We start from the raw sequence: 15,802 nt of genomic DNA on the forward strand, positions 1-15,802 counted from the left end.
ACAGATAGGGCATTGCATGTGAATGAGAAAGCATGAAAGAAAAGGAGCTCCTGTTGATACCGGAGCCTGGACAAAAGCCCGCGTTCCTCGCGACAATACGCGTAGTCGATCCGAGCCCAGCCGTCGTAAACCTATGGAACGCCATTGCCTCCGACAAGATTGTGCTCGAAGGATACACCCGAGACGGCTGGGCCTGGAAGCCGTCACCCACTCTTACCAATTTGACCGTCGAGTCGACAGATGGCCGGAAGAAGGTACGAGGATTCGCGGAGCATCTCAAAGAGCGTCAAAAGTCGGCGTACGGTCGCTTCGGCACCACGGGGGTCTGGGTGGTTTCGTATATTCAGAAAAAGACTGACAATGATTCAAGGATGGATTGTCGTGTATCGCTAGATTTTACCAAAGTTCCACATTGCTCTCTGAAATTACGGAGCTTGGCTGTCCCACCTTCCAAAAATGAACCACCAGCAAAACCTATCGAAGCCCGTCCGGCTGGGAAAAAAAGTGGTTTCCTGGGGAAGCTCGTTGGTGCCCAGCAGCGAACTAATCATCACGTAGCGATGGCTTCCACGGCACGCAAATCGGCATCTCCTTCTCTATCGTCCAATAGTGCGCACGCTGGGTCTATCGGAGAGTCAGCAGCCACTAAGACGGCTCAGAAAGTTTTGGCCGAATTTCGACAAGCTTGTCAAGACAAAATGTTGGATTTTGATCTTGCTGCCGAAGAGAAGCTCGAAGTCCCCGTCACGCTAGCCACGTATACTGCAGGCTTGTCCTTCGAAGACAAAGCCAAAGTCACCATGGAAATACTTAAATACATGGTTTACGAAGCCGCCGAAGAAGTCAACGAAGAATGGATTGCGTACAAAGAACCTGGTGGTTTCATGGACGAGGCTACATTTGCAATCTACAAGGAAGGTGCAGCACCTCCTGAAGTGTTAGAAGAACTGAACAAAGGGGAGCTTCCCGACGAGGTTATTGGCCAGCAACGCGCTATGCAGGATGAACGTGTAAGGCAAGCCAACCAGGCCGAACAGCGACACAAAACTCAACTGGAGTTAGCGGCGCACCGACAAACGGACGAAGAAGAAAACGATGATTTCGCCGCCCTAAATTCGAATAAACGCGATCGAAGAACTATCGAAGACTACGAACGTGAAAAGCGGCAAAGAATGAAGTAGTCCGCTGTGCATCCTACAATGGGGTGTGGCTAAAGCGGTTTATGTCTTTTTTTCTAAGGCAGGCTAGCTTTTGTCTTCAGTGGAATTGTTCCTGTTTGCCCATCAAGGCTGCTTTGATTGGGATGTCAGCCGTGAGTAGGATAATTGGTAAGAGCATACAGCTGAAGTTTAAAATCATCTACGCGCTTTTTTGCAGGGGAAAGCGGAGTAACCGCCCCACCGATCTCATGGCTTCAGATGTGTCGGGCGCATTGTCATATGGATTCTGGGCAACAGTGCTTTGTCACATCGCTTCCTAGCCTAATATAAAGCAATCATTTTTTGTAGACAGCTGAATCCTGGCGACTCTACTAGCTAGTTACCATGAATCTAAAACTACTTATGGTATTGACTCGTAGATATTATTTTTCGATTTCCAAAGTGGCCTTCATAGCGACTGAAAATATGAATCGCCCTAAGGGCGGATTTTGATTGGCTACACAGAAAAATGTTGATGCTCGCCAATCTTGAGCAGAACAATACATTAAACGCTAATTTGATGTGATCATATGTAATTACATCCCAACGTGCAGCTACGCTCCTAATATTTAAAGAAATAAGATCGAATTTCGACATTATGCCACAAAATGTGGGTACAATAAATGTTTCGGCGGCTGTTCACTCTGCCTCAATTGGTGGCCAGAGCCGTAAACGAAGAAAATCTGAAGACCCAGGCTACTCCCTTTACTGTCAATAGCTGGCACGAGGGAATTGCTTCGCTGACATTGTTTCGGCAATTTGCTTGTCTTCTCCATTGCAGAACATGGTATTGACAGCTCCGTATTCTCCTTCTCCTCGTTCCGGTGATGCTGCAACCGGATCCATGCCAAATGGCGGTAGCATTATAGCCAGCAGGCCTTCAAACTTCGCCACCGGTTCAAACGTTGTGGAAAATACATACATTGCCCGTCTCATCATAAAAATGAACGAATGCCTATTGAAGCTCGGACAGGACATCGAGGATGATTCAGTTATCGAGCAAGTAGAGAGAATGAGCACTTTGATATACGAAAGCATGTCCACTAGCGGTCGCAATTATCATTCCGTCCAGCACGTCTTTGACGTTTCCAGAAATTTGGAAGATCCTATTGCAACTTTAGCTGCTCTCTTTCACGATTGCATTTACCATCAGGTAGATGGTGGTCTTTCGAAATTGCAAGTCCAGAAGCTTGAAGGAGTAGTCCATTGGCACGAATCTGTGCATGCAGTCAGAACAGACAAGACTCCAGGTTCAATTTACTATACCTCAGAGAGCGTGAAGCAGTCCATATTTCACCCACACACATCAGATCCCTTGCTTGGCATGGTGGAAGTGATTTTTGGTTACCATGAAATTCAAGAAATGAACAATCTGAATGGTGTGAACGAATTTCTCTCGACCGTCCTGGCACTTCGCGAACTTACCAATCTTCTAAACACTGTCCAACTTGCCCAAATTGCTGTTTGTATTGAAGCCACGATACCCTTTCGACCATTGCACAGCGAAACGGGGCAATCCCCGATGGAACTACTCTACGAGAGACTTACTCAGGTGAACGACACGTATCAACTTGGTCTTAGTAAAGTCGAACTGGTAGAGTCTATCCAACGAGCCGTTCGGGTAGCAAACCGAGACTGTGAGAACTTCGGCAGCCCTGATTGCCAATGGTTTCTCGACAACACCTGGAGTATCTTGCCTGAATGCAACAAATCCCTGCGTAGTCACTCCCTATATACGGTGGGCGAGTTTCAATGTGCACTCTACAGTATGTACGGATTTTTTTCGTTCTTGCAGCCCTCACTTATATTTCAACAATTCCGTGGCGTACCGTCACCGGAGGAGTACCAGCTTTTAGTCGATCAAGCTACGCGTAATCTGCAAGTCGGGCGCCAGTATGTGGGTGCCAAGCTTGTCTCGCTTTCAGTCGTGGCGGCTTTTGCCGAGTTGACGGGTGGTGATGCGCCCATTAGCCTCTTCATTGGGGATTTGCCATCGCGTCACTCAGATCCAGTCGACGGCTCATGGATCGAAATTGTATCATCAGAATTCATTGACGACGAGCGGAAAGCGTCCGACTGCGACCCCGACGTCTACACACTACTCGCTCAGGGTCGACGGACGGAGGCTTCCTTCGACGTTCGCCAGTCGCCATTGGCGGCGGGCTTTTATGGTAGACTGGGCGACCGAGGGCTGGTCGAAATTCTTCAGGCCTTCGATTTATTTCCCATGACAGTCGATACGGCGCGTGCGTTGCTCTCACGGCTTCCTCGTGGGCTAATTATGAAATTGGCCAACAAAATGGCCAAAGTAGCTGTGCCGCGGGCGACACGCATTCAACAAGTCATCGATGAACTGTCCACGGAAAGCAGTTGAGATCTTGGCGGCGCGTTTTGTATGCAATAATACTGTACTAACATATTTCACTTTGGGAATAGTCCTTCCATCTTGCTAGCTGGAGGACAGGAACTACAAAAAGTGTTCATTGACTACCCTCTGGTTGAGACTCTGAGGTGCCTATTTTACGCCGATCCCACTCTAGTTATATTAGCTAACAGTAAAGATGCTGGGAACTGTTTTCTACCGAATCCAGTATGCTCAGTTCTAAGGCAAGCGACTGTGCCGCAGATCCATCATTAGTACCTCTAGCTAGATTTGGACAATTGCCGAAGCAAGGGTGCGTATTCAGAGGATGCCGCCTATGAGGGGGTCTTTTCGTAGAAACTGCTCGACTGTCTACTACTCCTACTGGAAGCTCTCTACTCTAGCTTACAAAAGGTCCTAGCACCAAAATTCGAGTTGCCTCATTCAATTGCTTACAATAAATATGAGCGTAAGGGTCCCGGCGGCGTCTGGTAGGCGACCGTTAAACTCGTCCGAAAAACACAGGGTTGTACGGAAACTCGGTTTTTACATGCGATACCGCGAATGGAATCTTTCTGCCAATGGAACGGAGCGTTTGGCGAGATGACCAACAAACGCGACAGTGAAAGCACCGCGAACGAATACTCTCGCTGCGGTAGTCTTCCCCGTTCTAGTCTTTACTGGGCAAGCACCCTTGAGCCAGTAATTCGAATCCGTCAATCACTGCCTAGGCTGAGGGCGAACTTCTTTCACGCCTCGTTTACAGTGGGATAGCAAACGAAGATGTGGCCTCCGTGTGCACAAAAACATGTGGCTACAAACAGCCTCGGCTCGGCACGATATAACTGTCGTTGGTTGCTAATCAGCCTGTGTATTATGTGGATGACCACGGACATCGGCGCTCAACAAGATAACGACGAGATGATTCAGGTTGTTTCTCCAATTGTCAATCGAAAGCTCGAGACTTCGGTGGTCGCTGACGGATGGCCTTCGACACCACAAAATGTGCTGTGCGAAGCGTACGCCTACCACGAACGCAATCCTCTTTCCGCCAGATCGTTCTTGTCGAATCTAGTACAGCTTATCGGAAGTACAGAAACTTCTGCTGTCCCGTCCTTCGTGGGCATTGCCTTGGAGTCGTCGCCGTTGGAGGGGTCCGCTCGAGCTTTGCTCTCCTACGCATTGAGTCTCCGAGCCTACAGTCCGCAGTGTGAACTACACCGCAGCTTGGCTCGTCAAGCTCTATTGGAGCGTGTTGGCGAAGATCCGATTCTCGACGAAACGAAATCCAACGTGGATGTCTTTGCTGTAGTGTATCCATCCAATGCTCTCCTCTTCGAAGACGAGCTGCTAGCGACGGACTTTTCGAAACTGCCAAAGCCGACTTCTGGAGAAACCATTGATTCATTTTTGTTGCCGGATGAAATCATACTTGGTCACCAGGGAACATCAAGTGCGGACGAACCGTTGGTCACGCTCTACGCCAACTTGGGGTCAATGGCCTTTGTACATGCGTACCGGCACCTCATCGATAGTGCCTCCGTGCGATTCGTGGTACGCTATCTGGGCGACGCTCAGATCGACAAACTTAACACCACTGGCGCAGCGTCCGACAACGGCTCGATCCCGACCGTATTACAAGGGTACGGAGTCCGTCTCGACATTCGCAACGTGGAGTACAAGGTGTTTGACGACCGTACGGATCAGTCGGAAGGTAACCATGACGAAGGGCTGGTGGATTTGCGTGCGGACCTGGATCCTGCACGTGTACCGCAAGAGTTTTTGGCGGGCGTGAATACAACATCCTTAGGATTGAATGTTTCCTCCGTGGCATCCCTTTGGAGAATTCATGCCCGTCAACAAGGATACGCCCAACTGGTGCCCCCTGTATGGCAGCGCCGCCAGTTGCCCTTGCAGGCGGCCACCGTCCTGTCCCAAGCTCGCGAGGATGAGGACGTTCTGGAAACGCTTCAGCAGATTGCCCAAGATCTGCCGTCCATCGCCTCCACTCTGGTTCACGTGAAGATTGACGAGACGGTACAAACAGTGGCAAAGGCCTTGGAAAAGGACCGACTCTTGCGACGTGGTGCATTGTACGTCAATGGACGGGTAGTTGCCATGGATCGTACTACCTTTAACGTGTTTGAATTTCTCAACGTACTTCAGGAAGAATATGATCGAGTAGAGACCTTGCAGAGTTTGTTAGGAAAGCATTTAAGCATCGAGGGGTTGCAAGCGGTGCAGAAAGCCTGGATGCAGGGAGAAACGTTCCTTGCCGATGCTACTGGGCAGGATTCCTCGTCCCCGAAGAATCCTCGTAGTGATGTCTTTCGTGTGGACGTTGCCCGCGGCGGAAAAGATGCTATCTTCTATCTTAACAATATCGAAAAGGATCGACAGTACCGGCAGTGGCCGCGATCAGTTCAGCAAATGCTCATGAGTATGCAGTTCGGCATGCCACCGATGGTCCGACGGAATTTGTTTACGATGCTAGCTGTGATTGACCCGATTGAAAATCACTCCAATCTTGGGCTGGAACTGGGCTTTCAACTCATGCAGAATTCGTTTCCAGCACGAGTCGGTACGCTGTTGGTGAGTGCCAAGGATGTACAAGCGTGTAGAGACTGGGTTTTGAATCTGGATGAAAACGACAATGATCTTCCTTGCCCTACTGAACCAATTCTCGCGCGGAAACCTAGTGCTAAAGATCTGGAGAAGATGCCAGCCACAACGCATGCATTGCATCGTCTCGTATCAGTTCTGTCAGCCGAATTTGTTGATCAACCCGAGGCAGTTATGGCGTATGTAGAATACATCCTATCGGCAATTGGAGAACACCAAGAAACACAAGGTTTCCTTTCCTTATCAGATTTGTTGTCTTTACACGGTAATCTAATGGACGGAATGCAAGTTATGTCCACCCAGAAAGCCCAGGCCAAAGCTCTGGATGATCTGGTAGGATTGGAAAGAAGTGAATTCCAATACGGAAAAGCGCTGCGGTTTGCCGTCGAAAAACGTATTCTTCCGGGAATGAGTTTTCTGAACGGACGTCCACTTCCCACCGCCTCGGATGACCTGAGCAAGGCTATCAGTGACACATTTGCGGAGGAGCAAAATCATGTGTTCAACATGGTTGTTGAGGGAGCAATTACGGACGATAGTCCGCGGTCCGTATACGCCAAAATTTTGACTGGAGATCGTGTTTTTCCATTCGCCCATCCGTTGCTGATGGGTGGGGATAAGGACCAAGTGAAGTATCTGCTGATCGAGCACTCGTTTGCGGCCGAATCTCTGCTGGCCCCGAGAAATACTGCCACCAAGCCAGATGCTCGTTTTATACTGGAAATGTTTTTGGATTTCGCGTCTCCACAAGGGGTTGATCTGGCGACACGAATTATTACTATTTTGGAAGAATTATCGCCCAGCCTTAAAGTCAGCGATGAAGAATCGCAGATTATGGTGGGATATCGACTCCTCCCGAGCACGCAAAATGCTGCAGATAGCGTGCTCTGTCCGGTGATGGAGCATGCCTCGCTATTTGGAGTGCACCTACTGAAGAAAGTTCTGTCCAAACATTCACCAGCCGACGAAGCAAGATCATTGGATTCGTTTCTACAATCCGTTTCTGGAGTGCCCAAAGATCTTCGCAAGCAGATCTTACAGTCTGCCTCCCAGCAGAATGCTTGTAACAGCTCAAAGTATCTTTTGAGTAACCTCTCATTACCGGCGAAAAACTTTGTTGTGGGCAATGGACGTGTTTTTTCCTTGGAAAACAGCTCGATAGGAAAGGAAAACAGCGAGCTTCTTTTCAATTTGAAGCTTCTCCTACAAATTGAGCTTGCTCGGGCCAAGGCTGTTTCTAGCCTGCTGCGCGAACACTTGGTGGACGAACGCGTTTGGGACTGCGATGCTGTTGCTTTGGCCGCTTGCTTCTTGGCTGTGGAACAAGACTTGAATTCGCGGGCGCGATTTGACATAGCCGAGCATATTGAGAAAGCTCTTTCGTCACTTGACGATGATCTTTTTGACGAAGTCAATCCCTTAAGATTTTCGTGGAACAAGAACTCGAAAGCAAAGCTACGGGTGAGATATATTCGGATGAAATTTGTAGTACCTCTAGTGCAGTACACGTGGAACTCAACTTATTTTCAATTTCTTGTGTACCGAAGGTCGACGTTGTAGCAGTCCTTGATCCGGCTACAGAGGCTGCGCAACGGATCAGTCCCTTACTAAAGGTAATCCGAGACCAATTGGAATTGCCGGTGGCAGTTTTTGTTTGCCCTGAGACTATCATTGACAGTGACTCCAAGGTTCCGATCACGAGCTATTACCGATTCGTAGCCGATCCAGCAAGCTTGAGTCTTGCAAATCCCCCTTCGGCTCATTTTTCACACTTACCAGCAAACCATGTTCTCACTTTACGAATGGATATTCCAGAGCCATGGGACGTGCAACAGACTGCTGGTGTACAGGATACCGACAACCTGCGTTGTGATTTGCAATCCGGATGTGGGGACAGATCCAATGGGGATGGTCAGGAAAGAGTTGACCTTACGTCGGTCCAGTACGGATTGAAGTCGCTGCTTGTGTTCGGCCAATGCTTTGAGTCAAATGGAAAAGCTCCGAACGGATTGCAGCTGACTCTGACGGCTGCTCTTTCTTTGGGTCCCAACTCTAAGGATGAAACCTTAGTTGGTGCCGATGTGGAAATGGATGGGTCCTTGTCAAACACCGAGACAAAAGGCAGCACTCCACGGGCCTACTCGGACACTCTTGTTATGAAGAATGCAGGATATTGGCAGCTTCGGGCAAATCCGGGTGTTTGGTATCTAAGCATTGCTAATGAATCGAAGGGAGCAGATTTGTTCGACTTTGTAGATGGCGAAGCTCCTTTGGGGAAGAGTTTTGGCAATAGAGCAATGCGAACTTTGGCGACTTCGAAGCGAATTGTCATGAATGACTTCGTCAATCGCGGCGAGCTTCTTGTTGTAAAGCGCCGAGCGGGGTACGAGGACGCGAGCCTTTTTGATGAAAATGAAAGATTGCTTTCATCAACCGATACTGACGAGGTCATCAATGTCTTCTCTCTTGCCACCGGTCACTTGTACGAGAGGTTTCTCAAAATTATGATGCTTTCGGTCACAAAAAGGACCTCGACAAAGGTCAAATTCTGGCTCTTTGAAAACTTCCTCTCTCCCACATTCAAGATTACGGCTAGAGCGATGGCAGAGAGAATAGGATGTGAAGTAGAATTCGTCACTTACAAGTGGCCCGAATGGCTCCGCAATCAGAGTGAAAAGCAGCGCATTATTTGGGGTTACAAAATTCTCTTTTTGGATGTGCTGTTCCCATTAAATGTCAAGAAAATTATTTATGTTGATGCCGACCAAGTGGTTCGTGGGGATCTGAAGGAGCTGTGGGATATGGATTTGCAGGGTGCTCCGTATGGTTACACACCCTTTTGTACCTCGCGAGAGAGTACGCTCGGATACCAATTTTGGCGAGATGGATTTTGGAAGTCCCACCTTCAAGGCAAACCCTACCACATATCGGCACTTTATGTCGTTGATTTGGAGAACTTTCGTCGTACGTTAGTCGGGGACCAGCTGCGATCCATTTATCAACAGCTCTCCGGAAATCCGGATAGTCTGGCGAATCTCGATCAAGATCTCCCAAACTACGCTCAGCACCAAGTGCCCATCTTTAGTTTACCGCAAGAGTGGCTCTGGTGCGAGTCTTGGTGTTCAGATGAGACAAAGGGTACAGCAAAGACAATCGATTTGTGCAACAACCCAGAACATAAAGAACCAAAAGTTTCGATGGCGAAGCGGATCGTTAGCGGGCCACTTTTCAACGAAAGCTGGGTTGAACTTGACGCCGAAGTAGAAATGTACGAGCAAGCCTACTTCAAGGGGCAGCTGTAGACTTCACTTTACAAAGCTTATCGCCATACATTTACAGTTAATACACTTGGAGTGAAATCAAAAAATTTCGTCATGCTAAATCATAATCAAAAGCAATCGCAATTTCGGAGCCGTTCTCTAGGGCGTCATAAGCTTCTTGAGCGTCTTCTAGCTTCGTCCTTTTTGTTACGAGTCGCGACGGACGATATTCTCGCACTAGCTCCCACGCTAGCGCAAATCTTCTCTCCTTGGTCCATGTCGATCCAAGCTCGGCAGGGATTTTGCTCACTTGTGAAGTTTTTAAAATCTTGTGGCTGCGGTGGAACTCAATACCAAGGTTAAGATCTACAGCAGTGCTTCCGTACCATGACGCGATGACAATACGCCCCCCTTCTTTCACGTTGTCGATCGCTGCTTGGAGAGCGCGGCCGTTACCGCTGACTTCAATTGCCACGTCAAAAGGGCCCGCCGTCTTCACTTCAGATGGCAAAAGCGCCTGGGTCGCTCCCATCAGTGCTGACATCGCAAGACGATCGGGAAGCATGTCAAAGACCGTTAACGCTCGCAATCGTCCCGAAGTATCAAAGCCTTGCTTAGAAAACAGCGCCGTCACCAAGAGACCAATAAGACCTTGGCCGAAAACAGCCACGTTTTCTCCCATACGAATATGAGCGTCGTGGACAATCGACAAGGCTGTTTCTACCGACGGCATAAATATTGCGTCAAGAGCGCCGATGCCGTCAGGTACTATCTGTATGGCATCTCTATCCGTTACTACCTCCGAGGCGTGAGACGAAAAAGTAAATACCAGCTTGCCCAAAATGTCCCCTGGATTGGAAATATCCATGCCGCACTCCACAACACGACCGACGGAGCAATAGCCATATGAAAGGGGATAAGACATGCGCTCCTCTGTCATTCCCTCTATGTTAAGGTCCAGAGCAGCATCTTCAAATAGCCCCTTGAATATCTTCAATTCCGTCCCAGAACTAATTAGTGAGTGTATGGCTCGAATGCGGACTTGATTGGGTCCAAGGGCGACGAGCTTTCTTGATATTGCTTTCACTTTGAAGGGAGCCGTAAATTGGATTTCCTGGAACGTGTGTGTCTGATTTCGCGATGTATCACTCGACTGCTCAGATTTTACCTGCCAACTTCCCACATGCGGAAAGCGAAAGAGCAAGTCCGTGTTGGAAACTTGAATCGAAGGTCTGAGGCCCCGTGTCCGTTCCAACCAACCCAAAGCATTCCATGCCGCCTTCTCGAGTACACTCGAGGTGACGGTTCCGAAAAAATACAGCATAGTTTCCCACAAGTATTCGTCACGAGAAGGATCGATTTGCCAGTCAGATTGACCTCTTGCCAAACATGTCGCGCCGTAGTCCCCCAATGCCTGTTCCAAACTATACGGATCCAAGCTGTGTCCGTGAATCTCCCGGAGCGCTTTGGCGTAGAGTGCGAATGCAGTTGTATCCGACGGTATGTTTGCAATCCATTCCATTGGTTGGGGTGGCAAGAACTGAGTGACACCGCAAAAGGTTATGGGGAAGTAGACTAGGGTATGGTCAAAATGACTCAAAGATGGCGGTGCTAGAAATCGTCGAAGGAGGGATCTGGACAATTCGTACGGATCCATGAGATCGGCAAAGCAGCAACCAACTATGACGTGTGGCGTCGGTTGCGGTCGGTGCATTTCGCGTTGATAGTCCCAAAAACGAAGATAAACAGTGACCTTTGGCTGATCGTCGGTCGTGTTCGCGGGTTTGACCATGATAAATTCTTGACAAGACTGTGGCGTCGGACTACTCGAATCTTCCCATTGCAACGTTTGTTGCAAACCAAAACCCAGACGCTCCAACTCTACGGTAGCTGCATATCCTAACTCACGGTTTGGTTCGTAGGCGTAGTATTCCAGAGAGGAGACGCCAGGATGTTGATTTTCTCGTAAAAGGTGTACCAACGAAGGTAACCGGGCTCCGTGTCCGTGCAGTATCAGTCGCAACATGGAGAGAAGCCCGGCCCCTACGTCAACTACACATAGCGGAGAGCCTGTACTTAGAGTACCTTTCGCGTTGTTGAATTCCTCCTTGCGTTGTGCTCGCAGCTCCATTCCAAGTCGTTGCCAGGTTCCTTCGTGAATCGATTCCATATCGACGACGTTTTTGGCCCGCAAATACTCCATTTGGGAAAATTCGAAGGCCGGATCTGTCCAACCAATTGCCTGCCCTAGTCCCTGCAGCAACGAAGATTTTTCCGACACGAGAATCCCCTGTAAATTCTTCTGCAAAGCCTCCACAGACCGCAGGATGGTTGGTGAATCGTCCAGCAATACTTCACAGATACCCCGCACGTTCGGGAAAAAGTTTGGTGACAACTTTGTGGGAAAATCCTCTTTGCAGCCAGTGTCACTACGGAAAGGAATATTCGCTCCCAGAGACGGGGCGTCGGCGCAGTCGGGTGTGCAGACGGCGTGCCATGGAATACGGGTCAGTCCAAGAGCTTGGATGACTTTAGAAATATGGCGCTTGGGCGAATTAGAGGCCAAGCCAACGGGTACGGGGGAGTATCGCAACGCATCGCGTAACAAGGTTTGTTGCTGGGCCACAGCGTTGTGTGAGTAACCCGTGGAAGATGCTCCTCCGTGAGAGTGACGGGAACGGTCGGTGTCGAGTAGTGCGGTTACGTCCACGTCTTGGTAGACACGTTCGTAAAAGTTCCGCATCTTTGCCGATAACTCGTTTGGCAAAAGATTCTTCCACCGTGTTTGTCGCAAGCCTTCAATTGTGGACCCGTACTGCTGATGAAGGGCGTCGGCTCGTTCTTGTGGTGATGCTGAAGCAGCGACCTTGTCGGTATCGTCCGATTCGAAACGCTCATAAAATTCGTGAACGCCGCGTACGATTTGCGCTTCGATGCCTCTTCCGATGCCCGATAGGATGGATTCACTGTACAACGTGTTGTCCACGTCCAACCAAAGGCGATCAGGAGGAACATACCCCGGTGTCGTCGTCGACGACGAGGGGCCGGAGACGGCGACCACGTATACCACCGACACCAGGAAACAAAGCCCTCGCATTGGCCGCAAGAGTAGTCTCACTTCACGCCTCATGGATACTGAAACTGGGCACAGAGAACGAGGGAATGGAAACAAAGGAATCCTGGCTTGAGTTTTTGCACCCTGTTACGAAATGTTGTTAGGAGTCTTACGGTTGATAGTGCTGTTTCCGAAATTGGGCCGAGTGACAGAGTGAGGTTTTGGGGTTGGGAAATCTCGATCCGACACTCGTTTGCCAATCCTGTGAATTGTGTGATTCACGAGCTTTTGAAACACGTGGTGGTCTCGGCGCGACTGGAATCGGCGAGCGTTTTCTTTCCGTGAAATCTCTTCTAGAACCTGACCATGAGTCCCTGTTGAGTAGAGAGCGTCTCCTTCATAGTATGGCTTCCAAAGAGACACCTTCACCCAATCAACGGTACCCTGGCGGTCCAAGTCGTACTTTTCGTTTCAATCGCTCGTTGAATTGTTCCATTTCCGACATTCTAGAGGGCGTTGAACGAGTCCCTACCGAACACTCTACCCGATCGTAATGGGAACGGCTCTGGGAAAGGAAGACGAGGGTCAAATCCCACGTCAACTGGATGCCGTTACCGAGTCGGAGCAGACCGATCAACGAAAGAGCAATGCGGTCGCGGCAGAAAGCGAGGAGTTTCATCGAGCACCGCAACGCCAGACGCTACATATGCGGAAGGAATCCAAAGAGTTTCTGAACACTATGCATTCCTACTTGGATTGCAAACGAAAATTGGAAGCCTTGGCAGGCAAAGTGGACCCCTGCCGAACACTGCACGGCATGACGCTATATACGCACTCGGGCGGAATACGCGAGGCGGACGGAACCTACAAAGCGACTTATCGGCAGCAAAACCAATCTGGAAACCCGGTTCGAGACTCGGAGGAACTCCTGCAAGCCGCCACGGTGACACGACCTCTCTTTTTGGCGCTCATGCAACAACTAGCATCCCAAATAATGCAAAAACGACAAGATCTGCGCCGGGACGGTGCGCAATTCAAGGCACTGGTCGAACTTCCCCTCAAAGCCTGGTCGAGGATTGTGGAAAAGTCACGGGACGACTACGCGAAACGGACACCGGGTCCACCGGAAGCATGGCTCTACGATCTCAACCGCGCTTCCGTTCTTTGCCCTGACGTTGCCACCATGGACGCCGTCGTTACGTGGCTTTACAAAAATACATATATTGTTACGGCCAAGAATCGCTTTCATCGGCCCACTATCAGCGGATACCGTGACTTGCTCTTTGTTTTACGGATACCCGTGAGACCCACGGATCAACAAGGCGGTACCGGTTCACCCGCCAATCCTGTTCTATTTTTTCACATGTGCGAACTGCAAGTGCATCACGAACAAATTTGGCAACTTAGCAAAACACTGGAGACGCACAGGCTATATCGATACTTTCGCTCCTACTTTTGCGGCAACGACGAAGCCAGTGTCGGGAAGCTGATGACAGAACTGGTTGAAATTGAAGATTCTGGCAAACTCGATACGATGGTTGTACAGCGAGTGCTGGAATCGGACGACGTCCCGCGGATACGCAAGCTCACCGAGCTCTTTCAACATCTGCCAGAGCACGATTTTGCCCTACTCTTGTCCCAACGCGCTCTCGACATTCACGTGGCGGCCGAACCGGATGCTCCTAGCCATAGCAAGCATGAAACCCACCACAGTCATCGTATCAACGTTGCCGAATCGTACAACCATATTGGCGACATACTTTTGGCTAAGGGAGAGTATCTTAGTGCCTTGACGCACTATCGACAGGCACTCGATATTTACCTACAGACGCTTGGCCCACAGCACGTCCAGACGGCAGCGACACACAACGCGATTGGTCTAGTGCTATCCAATCAAGCATCGTACGACGAGGCCTTGATTCATTTCGAAAAAGCACTCGCAATTTTTTCAGCGCCCGGGGGAGACAGCAGCAGCAACAATACCGACCAGAGTATCGCCAAAAATGCCCATCCCCAGGCCGCCACCGCTTGGATTTACATTGGTCACATTGCCCAGGCTCGTGGAAATCTGGAGCAAGCTCGGGAGAATTACGAAAAAGCGCGTGCAATCGCTTCGGCGCTGGAGGAACAGCTATACGGAACGAAACAGACTCTACTCGCCACGACAGAAACGAATTTGGGAATTGTAAGCTACCATCAGGGGGACCTGGACGATGCCTTGGTGCACATGCAACAGGCATTGGCTACCCGTCAAGCTGTTCTGGGACGTAAGCATCGTCAAACTGGTCTAGTCCACGAGGCATTGGGAACAATTTGGCGTGATCTGGGAAATTTGGAAACCGCCGCTGAACACTTCTGTCAAGCGAACAGCATTGATCAAGGAACAACATGTGACTGGGAACGCTCGCTATTGAAGAAACGGTTGCATTGGAGCACAGGGGGACTCTCTATCGATGAGAAAGTGAGCCGGACTTCTACAGAGGAGTTACCGTAGCTCTCAGGGATAGGTGCACGACTGATCCACTCAACCACAAAGGAAAGTTTTGACGCTTCTTTGTTTTAGATTTCGGCTGCCTTTGTATTCATGTACCTGCCAATCGGTCATCCCTGTTTGCTCTTCATCTACTCTTTGTTGGGAGTTGCAACACTTAATACCCTTACCCACACTCCTTCAATGAGTAGCCCTGATATGGTTTGTAAAGTATCGACGAATTAAGACAACCCCCTCAGTAAAACAAGCAGGACATCGCTCTAAAGAGCCATCCCTTTTGTTTACACAACGGAAGCTGGCCAACTGTCAAATGCTACGCCAATAAAGTTTACATTTGATGGCCTTCGATGACAAACTTTGCTTTCAAATACAAATGACAGACTGATGCGACGCAAAACCTCGTCTCACGGGGAGTGCTTTTCGGCCTTTTTTCTTTAACGTTCGCACCGAACGGGCCTGCCTTCGGGGCAACCATTACAACAAATACTGGCACTACCTGATCTTTGTGCTCAAAGACGTTGAGCTAATACTGAGAGACATGTATGTCAACCCTCTTATTCTTAGTCAGAATCAGCTGTAGATTTTACTGTATCGGCATTCCCTGGATTTGCGCCAAGTCAGACGAGTTGCGAACTTTTCATCTTGAACCTGCTCCGCTAGCAAAGACAGGCTTCTTTTGGCTGTTATACTTTTTGCGAAACATGTCAGCCTTGAAGTTGTTGCGGAGGGTTAGCCGCCATTTTGATGGCCTACATGACCATAACTTTCCAAACTTTTCCCACTTGCATTAGAGAAAAGGCTCTCTCCGTAGAG

At 49.4% G+C, this 15,802-nt stretch overlaps 5 protein-coding genes across 5 annotated transcripts; 4 read left to right on the top strand and 1 right to left on the bottom strand.

The window, feature by feature from the left end:
- Positions 1–32: 32 nt before the first annotated feature.
- PHATRDRAFT_47721 (predicted protein) lies at positions 33–1,314 on the top strand (the record flags this gene model as incomplete). Its single annotated transcript, XM_002181907.1, has 1 exon — positions 33–1,314. One exon carries the CDS (start codon positions 33–35, stop codon positions 1,179–1,181), a length of 1,149 nt encoding a protein of 382 aa, XP_002181943.1. The 3' UTR covers positions 1,182–1,314.
- A 609-nt stretch (positions 1,315–1,923) lies between these two features.
- On the top strand, positions 1,924–3,846 carry PHATRDRAFT_47722 (predicted protein). Its single transcript, XM_002181908.1, has one exon. It carries the CDS (start codon positions 1,984–1,986, stop codon positions 3,571–3,573), a length of 1,590 nt encoding a protein of 529 aa, XP_002181944.1. The 5' UTR covers positions 1,924–1,983; the 3' UTR covers positions 3,574–3,846.
- Positions 3,847–8,855: 5,009 nt separating this feature from the next.
- On the top strand, positions 8,856–9,503 carry PHATRDRAFT_54787 (UDP-glucose:glycoprotein glucosyltransferase). The gene has a single exon (XM_002181909.1). The coding sequence runs from the start codon at positions 8,985–8,987 to the stop codon at positions 9,483–9,485; it is 501 nt and encodes a 166-aa protein (XP_002181945.1). The 5' UTR covers positions 8,856–8,984; the 3' UTR covers positions 9,486–9,503.
- Positions 9,504–9,555: 52 nt separating this feature from the next.
- On the bottom strand, positions 9,556–12,573 carry PHATRDRAFT_38005 (predicted protein; the record flags this gene model as incomplete). Its single annotated transcript, XM_002182070.1, has 1 exon — positions 9,556–12,573. The coding sequence occupies one exon, from the start codon at positions 12,571–12,573 to the stop codon at positions 9,556–9,558; it is 3,018 nt and encodes a 1,005-aa protein (XP_002182106.1).
- A 478-nt stretch (positions 12,574–13,051) lies between these two features.
- On the top strand, positions 13,052–15,018 carry PHATRDRAFT_47724 (predicted protein; the record flags this gene model as incomplete). The annotated part of the gene is made up of 1 exon (XM_002181910.1): positions 13,052–15,018. One exon carries the CDS (start codon positions 13,052–13,054, stop codon positions 14,990–14,992), a length of 1,941 nt encoding a protein of 646 aa, XP_002181946.1. The 3' UTR covers positions 14,993–15,018.
- Positions 15,019–15,802: the final 784 nt, after the last annotated feature.

Source organism: Phaeodactylum tricornutum, chromosome 14 (genome assembly GCF_000150955.2).
Source record: "Phaeodactylum tricornutum CCAP 1055/1 chromosome 14, whole genome shotgun sequence".
In the NCBI taxonomy this organism is placed as follows: Eukaryota; Bacillariophyta; class Bacillariophyceae; order Surirellales; family Neidiaceae; genus Phaeodactylum; species Phaeodactylum tricornutum.